The sequence below is a fragment of the Sitodiplosis mosellana genome, unplaced genomic scaffold (genome assembly GCF_009176505.1).
Source record: "Sitodiplosis mosellana isolate CC-2019 unplaced genomic scaffold, AAFC_SMos_1.0 Smas_scaffold_3620, whole genome shotgun sequence".
Taxonomy (NCBI): Eukaryota; Metazoa; Arthropoda; class Insecta; order Diptera; family Cecidomyiidae; genus Sitodiplosis; species Sitodiplosis mosellana.
The window spans coordinates 1-10681 of record NW_022598862.1 but is presented as its reverse complement, the minus strand read 5'-3'; the positions used below and the strand labels follow the sequence as shown (position 1 = coordinate 10681).

Sequence of the window (10681 nt, the reverse complement as noted above, 5' to 3'; positions counted from 1 at the left end):
TTTATTGTTTATTTGACTGTTTTTGTTATTTTTATGGTGATTTAGTTGAAAAATTATTTGTATCAGTGGAAATAAACATTGTCTCCGTTCAAATCATATGAAGATTAATGTTATTTATTGCGTCTCGTGAAATAATCTGTGATTGAACTGTGAACATTTTTCCACTGTGATTCCGGTGTATGACATCGCATAGCGATATGTCAACACATAAACAATGTACGGGGGACGATTGTCCACCGACGAACACCAAACCCGAATTAACCGCAAAATGCTCGCAATGTAGCAAATGGTACATCTGCCTTGCATCGGATTAAATGTGAAAGTCAGTCAAATTAATTCTCCGAACATTTTGATTTTGTGCAACAAATGCGTGAATGAAAAGTCAGATGTTGCATCGGACTTGAATGTCTCTGTTGGCTCCAAATCCACACCGAAAAAAGTGACAATCAACTCGATAATGCATGAAGTCAACTTGCTCAAAAGTGTGATCGATGCAAATGGAAAGAAATTGGATGCCATTGACAACAAAACCGAAATTATCCGCAAACAAACCGAAACAACAAATGCCAATGCAAATGCAAAACAACCAAACGCACATAACCGCGTCTTCACACGGAGATCGAATCAACCGAAACCAAATACAAACAAACCGTCAGCTTCGTTTGCAAATGTAATGCGTCAGAATGTGTCGACTCCAGTCACTTCTGCAAAGCGCAAACGCTTCGATATTGCTCCGCAAATGAAAATGAATGAAATCAAACCGACCGCAAAAATTGGCACGAAGCAATCGATCGGCCTATCAGTGGTAGCAAAACCGAAACGGCCTGAAAAATCAAGTTTTGCTAAGGCAGTTTGGACTTGCCGTCTACATTGAAATTGCCGACTACATTGTCAACAATACATCGATCAGCGATAAGTCAAAGTTTAATGTGCACAAATTAGTGAAAAAAGACCGTGAGTTGAGCACACTGAAATTTGTGTCGTTCAAAATTGAATCAAGTGAAGAAGACTTTGAATCATTGATTGATGCTGATATGTGGCCAGAGCAAGTGATGGTGCGCGAGTTTTTGAAAAACAAAACGCTTGGTGATTTCTTCCCGAAATTGAATGAATCTCCGAAATTGAGTGAAAAAAACCGGTCACTTTCAGTGGAATTGATGGAAACCGAGGAAGAGGCGCAAGTTTAAGTGAAGTTTCCATTCCAACTGATTTATATATGTTCATTCAAAACGCTCATTCCATTCGTGATAAAGTTGATGCGGTACGTTTAGCGACAGAATCGTGCCCATTTCACATAATAGCATTTTTCGAGACTTGGCTCACAGAGAGCATTTTAGTAGAAAATACAATGTGTATCGCGGTGATCGTACAGTTTTGACCAGTGAAAGAAGTGACGGAGGTGGAGTTTTAGTAGCGATAGACTCAAAATTTCACAGTAAAAAGATAATTTTGACGGAAAATAGCAGACTTGAATATGTTTGTGTTAAAGTAAAGCTGACGAAGTGCAATATTTACAATTTTGCTGTTTACATTCGTTCTGTGCATGAAACAGAGAAATTTTTAGAATTTGCCGAGACAGTGACGAAAATTAAATATGATGATAATGACACGGTAATTGTGTGTGGTGATTTTAATCAGTCGGGAATCAAGTGGATTAAGGCGGACGACGGTGATTACTACCTGCCAATGAATGTGACAACGGAAGGTGGCGTAGCTGTCATTGATACAATGCTCGGTTGCGGTTCCCATCAAATGTGCAATCTCGAAAATGCTGCCGGAAATGTTTTGGATCTCGTATTCACAAACAAATTCTATGATGTATCGCTTTCGGAGTCGTTGACACCGTTGATAGAAACAGATGTGTGGCACAAAGCGATCGAAGTTGAAATCACAATTGATGAAAATGAGAGTGAATTGAATGACGTAACTGAGTTTTACAAGTATGAGGCGGCTGATTTTGTGGCGATGAATGAATTCTTTGTTGGGAGAGATATTTCTACGGAAATTGAGCAGCAGGACGACATTGGGAATTCGTTTCGGATGTTTGAGAATGTTGTGCACGAAGCAATGGACAAATTCGTCCCAAAAGTCACCGTTGTTAAGAGCACAGATCCACCGTGGTACAATAAACAGTTAAAAAACTTGAATAACCGAAGAAGAAAGGCACCGGGCGCTCAAAAATCACAAACGATTTCGCCGATTACATGGCTATCACTGATTCCTTCGTAGCATTACAGGGTCAGCTGTTTCAGACATACATCAGCCGCATACAATCGGACATTAAATCAAACCCGAAACATTTTTGGAGATTTGTGAACGACAGACGCAAACGCAGTGAGATTCCGTCGATTGTTGAATACAACAACCAAACAGCAATTAGTGAAGCATCGAAAGCGGAGTTATTTGCGAATTTCTTCGAAAGCCAATACATACCAAGTGATGACATTGATTTAGATAACTTGCTAAGTGAATGCGGTGATAATGCGTTTGACATCGAACTGAACGAGGCTGATGTATTGAAGGCACTGCTTTCGATCAATGTGAACAAAGGAGCTGGACCCGACGGTATTTCGCCAAAATTGCTAAAAAACTGTGCGCATTCATTAACAAAACCATTGACACAACTGTTCAACAAGTCATTGCAAGCGGGAATTGTGCCAAACATTTTGAAAAACTCGAGAATAGTACCGATTTTTAAATCTGGTAAAAAAAGCATGGCATCGAACTACAGGCCAATTGTGATAATACCGACGTTAGCAAAAGTGTTTGAAAGTATTGTGTACAATAAAATACAAGCATATGTGAATGGCAAAATAATCCATAACCAGCATGGTTTTGGGAAAAATCGGTCAACCTCAACGGATTTGCTGCAGATGGTTAACTACACCATGGATTCAATGATAGCGAAATGTCAAACTGATGTATTGTACACTGACTTTGAGAGAGCATTCGATCGAGTCAATCACAAGAGGCTTCTGCAAAAGCTGGTGAGCTTCGGATTTGGGCGCGGACTTGTCAACTGGTTCCATGCGTACTTGACGTCACGCAAGCAGTTTGTTGGAATCGGCAACAGAAAGTCACCGTCTCATCGGGAGTGCCTGCTGGAAGTATCTTGGGACCTTGTCTCTTTATTATTTTTATTAATGACATTGTCGACACTGTAAATTATGCACTAGTTTTACTGTTCGCAGATGATTTAAAACTCATTCTGAGAATCACGTCACCGAACGATGCCCGCCTATTCCAGATGGCCATTGACCAATTGCACGAGTGGTGTAGGCTCAACAAGCTCTACTTGAATCTGAGGAAATGTTTCGTCATGACGTATGCGAAGAACATCACCGTACAAAAACATGTATACACGATAAGCAATGGTCAGCAAAAATTTGACAGAATTGAGCTACACCGAGACTTGGGTGTCATTTTTGACGTAAAACTCACATTTGCCAACCACATTGAGACGACAGTAGCTAGCGCACACGGTGCATTAGGTTTTATTAAGCGAACACTGAAAAACAAGTTTACTATAGAATCAGCAAAAATCAGGGCCGTAGCCAGGATTTTTCCTAGGAAAGTGTGGTTCCACTTTACCAAGTGATAACTTGCCCCGAAAAAACAACTATTTTGAAAAAAAAGTGGGCTGGCTTTTGGATATTTTTCAAGTTATTGGTCAAAAACCTCGAAAATTCGCGAAAAGTCGAAATTTCAAAAAGTGGTCCGATTTGGATGAAAATTGGTACACAATACAAGTGGGGCAATAGAAGAATTTTGGCATTTAAACTGGTCCAAAAATCTGATCCGAACTGGTCCGAAATTGTAAAAAACAATCGAGAAAGACTATTACAACTATTTATTGTATAAAATTACCATATATTGTAAAAACGCTAAAAGATCAGGTTTTTCATGACACTTGGAGTCATTTCCCTTCAAAACTGAATATTCAGCCAGTTCTTTGGCGGTGTGTTAATAAATAAATAAATAAAAAAAAATTTATCTACTGTATACAGTAGATTTTTTTTTAGTAACTGTATAAATTGAGTGACGACTTTTGCAGTCCTTTGTGCAAAGTCTTAAATTAAACTCGTAACAGTTGACGCTTCACATAGCCTTTGTCCCTTTGGAAACGTTTACCAAAGGTTATTTTGGACCGTTTGCTGTCGGACTAATATCAAGCATTACCATCTTTGTTGTACGACTGTGTTTTTGTTTTCATCTCCTACTTGTGCAAATGCAAAAAGATTACGAAAAGAGACAGGTTTTTAACGAGGCGAGAACTGATAGTTATTATTATTATTAATCATTGTAAGTAAATACAAATTGATGAAGTATTGCGCTGTTTTCCGGTCATATTCTCTTATAATATATTCAGCCAGAGCTTGACGGTGTTAAATAAAATAAATCTCTATTTTCATAGAAAACCAAGGTCAAACTGCCGATGCCTATAATTTTTTCGTTTGTAAACCGATTGGGGCGTTTAGATTGGCGTTGGAAAGGTGGCGAAGGGGAACTTCTTTTAGGCCCCCAGACCACCCTTTGGGTACCCTCTTCGGTGGGGGGATATGGGGATAGATCTGAAAATTTATCGAAATTTGCCAAACCACCATATTTTTGACTAGACCACATTCAGACATGGTGGCCAAATATCGTCAAAGTATATAATGGAGAAAATCAACTTTAGAACACCACAAAGCACTGAATTTCTGTCACTCAAAATATCAAGAAGCTTTTGAAGTGGTCTGATGCCAAATTTCAAAATGTGTTAAAAACAAGCTACTCTAGAAACATACTTGCAAGAAAACGTCTGCTGCTCAACATCATTTCTCGCAACATCATTGATGTACTGCCTTACGCGAGGCAAAAGTTCCCTGTAAAACGTACAAGATTAATATTATATGTAGAAAATATTGAAATAAAAAGAGCTTATTATATTAAGGTAATGTTGTAATGAGTAACCCAACCGATTTCGATGAAATCAAAGTCGACATGTCAAACAAATATCTGACATGTCAAACAAATATATATATAACAATTTTGCCTTATCAAAAAACCTTGAGATAGCGAATCTACAGCAAAAATGGCTTAGTTGGTCCACTCATTACAACATTCCCCTATTATAATTGGTTCGACTATGTTTCACATAAAGCAATATTACCTCGTGAATCGTCTTTTCACAATTTCTTTTGCGAATTTACTCAACTTAGTGATCACCTGGAAACAATATTGAAGCAGTACTTTGTCATTTCCTTGGATGCATTGTTGAATTAATGTATCCCAAATCAGGTTCACAATCGGTAAAAACTCATTTTCATCATTTTTTATTATATCCAGTCCTATATTTATAGTATCCAGCGCCAACATTTTGAGTGTCGTTTTCTTAGATGTCAAGAATGGAATAACTTGTTTTAGAATGATGACAGCAAGTTTGGTGTATGGTGTGAATTTTACGTTTTCTGGACGCCTATTTATGATATTTCGATCACTCTGATTAATCACATGCCATTTTCTGTCTGCGTGCAATTCTCCCAACCATATATGAAGATGATTATAATACACATTTCTGATTTGATTCATTGATCTGACATCATTATTACACACATCTATAGTATATTCGGAAGAGACATCATGAATTCTTGACAATATCAATTTAAAAGCATAGATAAATTGCAATGAATTATTCGATTGACTTTTCTTCGAATACTCAATTATGAGTAGTGATATTATGCTTTCTATATTATTTATCGATATAGTTGTGTCGGAACGAAGAGTATTTCTCAGAATGTGTATTGCTGCGTCTATACGGTATGGTTTATCTAAAGATTTGCCGATTTTATGAATAAGGTAATCAGCGTTGATGTCCAAAAGATCCGAAATTGCATTGAAGTTATAAGCTAATCTTATGGTTTCCAACGCTCGAAACGTCGATGCTCGAATGATATACAGTTTGCTTGATGATTTTTCAACTATGTAGTGCAACGATTTCATAGCATAAACTTCTTGTCGCATTTGTGTTGCAAAGAAACTTACTGTTTCAATAATTAAACATGTATGCAATACGTTGTTTTTAATTTCTTTCAACGAATTCATCTGGACTTTTTGATGTGATAATTTATCACAAAAGTCAACTGCTCCTTTCATTTGGTTGTCTCCCGTCCAGTTCACCTCGTAATTGATATTAACATCACTGAATTCGTTCGTATCAGTTACCAGATTCCATCGGTGATCACATAACAAATTTTCCCAAATTGATATATGAAGACTCCAACACACATCATTTAATTTGAATTGATTTGAGTGTAGCATTTGTATTATAACTAGAACTTCATTGCATTTATCCGAGTTTTTCATAAGCATTTTCAATAACAATTCCAAGACGAACGTATATATATGTTGATCTTTATTTAGATATTCACATACCGTCTCGATTTCTTTGATAATTTGTTCGTTTTGGATATTTTTAAAGATTTTCCATGGGCTTTTTTTATTTCCATAGTGAGAAAAGACCCAACTTTTTGAATTTTCTCCATCATTTATATCCATAACATCGTTACAAATCTCTAGAAGTCGGTGGCTTCTTTCCATTTCAACTGATGACAGCAGAATATCCAATAATTGTTCAATAAGATGATTATTTGATAAAGTTACTTGCAGCCGACCTCTTTTGAAAAGTAGAATTATAAAACATTTTAGTTGAGAAAAGCTTGTTGCTTTTTGATCTTCATTTCCAGTTTGAATAACCCGTGGTAAACGAATCAAATGCTCTAATAACAGTTCTTCCGCGATATCGATAAGATGCTCATTGTAGAACATTAGTTCTTTGTTGTTCTCATCATAAAGCGAGATATTTATTTGCAACAAACTAGGGACACATAACGCCAAGTTCCTAGAAATATAAAACATCATACAAAAATAAGTAATTATAACTACTTTAAATAATAAATATAAAATAATAATACGGCTGGAGTGTGAAGCCTTCTTTTGATTTTTGACTACGCTATTTCAATCAATGTTGCGTCTTTATATAGAAAGGTTAACTGAGTTAATTAATGTTTAGGGTATCATTGTAATTGTACCTTTGGGGAAAATGTGTAAAGCCGAGGTAAAGATAGAAGAGATTGGTTGACGAAAAATGTTTATTTTATTCTTATTCTTTTTAAATTCTTGTTCTCCCTTTTTTATATACAGTATATTCAAAATATACAATGGACGTCAAAAATACAACTATACCAATATATACCTAATGTTCACAATTTATTCAAATGTTCAAATTTATTTATTTATTTATTTATTTCACACCGCCAAAAACTGGCTGAATATTTTGGTTTGCAGGAAAACGACTCCAAGAGTCGTGAAAAACCTGATCTTTTTGTGTTTGTACAATATATGGTAATTTTATACAATAAATAGTTATAATAGTCTTTCTCGATAGGTATAACATTTTGGTCTAAAAAGCATTGACACAAGATAACCTAACCAATACATGGAAATGCATAGGTAGCCGAAATGTAAACGTTCCAATAAAGCCTAACTTAAACGTGTAAAAAATGAAAGACCAACTGAAGCGTTAACACTGTAGTGACGGCCCTAATGACTGCAAAAGTCATCATTCAATTTATCAAGAGGTGATACATTGAAGAAAAGTTTTACGTTCAATCTAACAAGTCCCTGTTGGTAGTTATGAATTCGTAATTTAGTAGAGACCGAAAGACATAAGAAAAATTTACAATATTCGCAAATACATTAACACAAACGGTAGTTTCCATTATAAAGTAATGACAGGTCAAAAGTTAATCACCAACTCAATGGATGGCTATATCACAGTCAATGTTGCTACTTATTTTAAAGTTTGTGTGTTCAATATCATGGCAACACCTGTCAAATTAGACGTCTACTTTTTTTTCTCTCCGTCTATTTTTAACAAATTTGTTTGTTTTTAAATTGTTTTTCGTCTTAATTGTACGATATTTTACATCAAATTGAAAGTTTAAGTCCTGTTTTACCTCAGCAATATAAAGTTTTCGTTCGAAATTTATTTTGTGTACAGTTTTCAGTGTATAATTTCTTCAAGTTTTTCTTCGTTCTGTTCACTTGTTATTGTTGTTGCCTACTGACTGACTGTAAACATGTGTACATCGAACTGTGTGGTAAAAAGCCAAATCGCTGAGCTGCTGACAATGCTGGAGCCAATATGGACCAAATTAAACCAGCTCAAAAAACTTTATCCTGACGAAATTAGCTCCGTGAGTTCGGACAAAGCCGATAAATCGGCAAACTCACGAACTGAGCCCATGGATGAAACACCATCACCAACTCAAGCTCAGCAAAAAATATCGGACAACGTGTCAAACTCGGGTTTACCGCTTGGAGACTTGCAAAATGTAAACATTTCACGGCGGAATAACAGCAAGCGACCCAGACTTGATTCGGAAGAACTGAACTCTTCAGATGAAGAGCAAAGTGACACTTCACCGCTGTGCAAATTGGTTTTTTGTCGTGATGCCAGCGGGAACAGTCGACAAAACGGTGCAAATTCAAAGCCCGTTGATACTGTATTGATGCGCTCGGTTTATTTAACCGAATTTCTACCGACAACCGAGCCTGCCGACATTATTTATCACTTGAATAGCATTGAAACCGTCCGACCATTGACAAGTGATTTCAAAACAACCAAGCTCGTAAAGAAAGACAACAAAATGGAGTTGTCATTCGTGTCATTCAAACTTGATGTTCCTCGCCAACACTTTGACAAGGTAATAGCGGCAGGTTCTTGGCCCAAGAAAATCAAAGCCACCGAATTTCAGGTCAAGTCTGTGAAGTCATCTGCACCGGCAAACGTCCCAAAACTCATGACAACCAACAAATTCGGTCGCAACTACAAATTTGAAACCAAAGCCCGCCCATCCAAATTCAAAAAACTCCAGTGGCACAGTGAAAACTCAACGGTTGAAACCGGCAATGATTGCATCGAACCGGCATTGCAACAAACGGCCACTGCAGCGCCCACGGAAGGGTCGGCGCCAACGCAACCAGCCGAATTTGTGCCAAAAGAGCTGTTGTCTCCAACGTCAGCCTCAACCCGTCGTGAAGAGACAGCACAACGGCTGCACAGGTCACTACGAAGGAAATTGTCACGATTTTCATCGCCGATATTGCAACTAGAGTCATGCACATCGGATGAACACTGCGTTTTGTGTACAATCTATTACCAAAACTGTCGTAGCATATGCAACAAACACAAACACTTCTTTTGTACCACTGCTTCCTGCGATCACGATATGATAATTTTAACTGAAACGTGGCTCAGAAATGATATTTATGATGCTGAATTTTTTGACGATTCATATTCTGTTTTTCGTAAGGATAGACTTGTGCACTGCGTGCAGCCAGAAGTAAACAATTCGGCCTCGATGGGTAAATACGTCACGGTAAAACAGTTAGAAATTACAGCCATCACTGAATGTGGCCGGTTGATATTAGAGAATGGCACGACAGGCAAGATTGCTATCTTCACAGACAGTCAAGAAGCCATTAAAGCTCTAGAAAACTGTATGATTAGTAGCGATATTGTTCTGCGTTGCTGTTTAACTTTACAAAGAATAGCTGAAATTTGTGATGAGTTACGACTGGTATAGATTCGTGCGCACTCTGGTATACGTGGAAATGAAGCTGCAGATGAGCTGGCGAAAGCAGCAGCGTCTGTAAGGGACGTTGGACCTGAGCCATTTTTACCAATTGACTACTCAGTTGTCAAACGGAAAATAGAGCTCTGGCTAAAGGAACACATTGACATGAATTGGAGGGCCACAAATTCAGGAAGCCAGACGAAAGCCTTCATAAACTCACAATCCGATAAAAATACGAAACAGCTGATTAGTTTAAATAAACCATCTCTTAGAATTGCGGTAGGCCTCTTGACAGGACACGCGAAGGTGAATTACCACTTGAAGAAGATGGGCGTACGAGATGATCCCGACTGTAGACTATGTGGCAGAGCTGAAGAAATGACTTCACACTTGTTGTGCGAATGTTCTAGCCTACGCATAGTCAGGAAGCACTGTCTTGGTAACGAACAAGTACAACCTATCACGATTCAAAACAATATTTACAAAATCATTGATTGGTTTGGAATGGCTTGCGAGTATGACTCCAGGTTAAATACAATATTCTAAATTCATTGATAAATTACTACAATAAATACGTCCACTATGGTCGTAAACGGGCGTCTCGCAATAGACTGAATACAGCCTGAGCGACGATTTTCTCGGAACTCCCCGTACTATCCATTAATCCATTAATCCAAGGATAGACTTTTTCAACGTGGCGGTGGTGCGCCACATATAGTAAGAAGTTGAACTAAAAATAACACCGAACTCCTATATCGATCACCGTGTATAGTGTTTACAGTTTTGGCTACCGTGGCGCACACGTTTGTTGCTAACAGGCATTGACCAGGGAGCAAATCAATTTACATTGTTCAAAAAAGCATTTCGGTCGAAGTTTCACTTCAAAAAATACCTTTATTACTTTTCCGTACACACCGTGTCAAGGGAAAGTATAGGAATTGGTCCCGAAAACTTTTTTCGCAAAATTGGTTTAGATCATCATAAAAACTCATGAAACGCGTAGAAAACCACTTTTTGAGACACTTTTCCGTTCGTGTGCCGTCGTCGTTGTCGTTGTCGTT

General features: G+C 37.6%; 1 protein-coding gene across 1 annotated transcript; it reads right to left on the bottom strand.

Moving 5' to 3' along the window:
- Window positions 1-3645: 3645 nt before the first annotated feature.
- Window positions 3646-6876, bottom strand: LOC129571891 (uncharacterized). The gene is made up of 3 exons (XM_055451765.1): window positions 5153-6876; window positions 4788-4865; window positions 3646-4571 (listed from the first exon to the last, which is right to left on the bottom strand). The coding sequence occupies exons 1-3, from the start codon at window positions 6805-6807 to the stop codon at window positions 4514-4516; spliced, it is 1791 nt and encodes a 596-aa protein (XP_055307740.1). The 5' UTR covers window positions 6808-6876; the 3' UTR covers window positions 3646-4513.
- Window positions 6877-10681: the final 3805 nt, after the last annotated feature.

Excerpts from the sequence above, each read along its gene's own strand:
- LOC129571891 (XM_055451765.1), bottom strand. The coding sequence starts at position 6,807 with ATGTTCTACAATGAGCATCTTATCGATATCGCGGAAGAACTGTTATTA. Across the intron at positions 4,866-5,152 it reads GTGAAAAGACGATTCACGAG|GGAACTTTTGCCTCGCGTAA; the intron begins GTAATATTGCTT and ends TACGTTTTACAG. Across the intron at positions 4,572-4,787 it reads CAGCAGACGTTTTCTTGCAA|ATCTATCCCCATATCCCCCC; the intron begins GTATGTTTCTAG and ends ATAAATTTTCAG.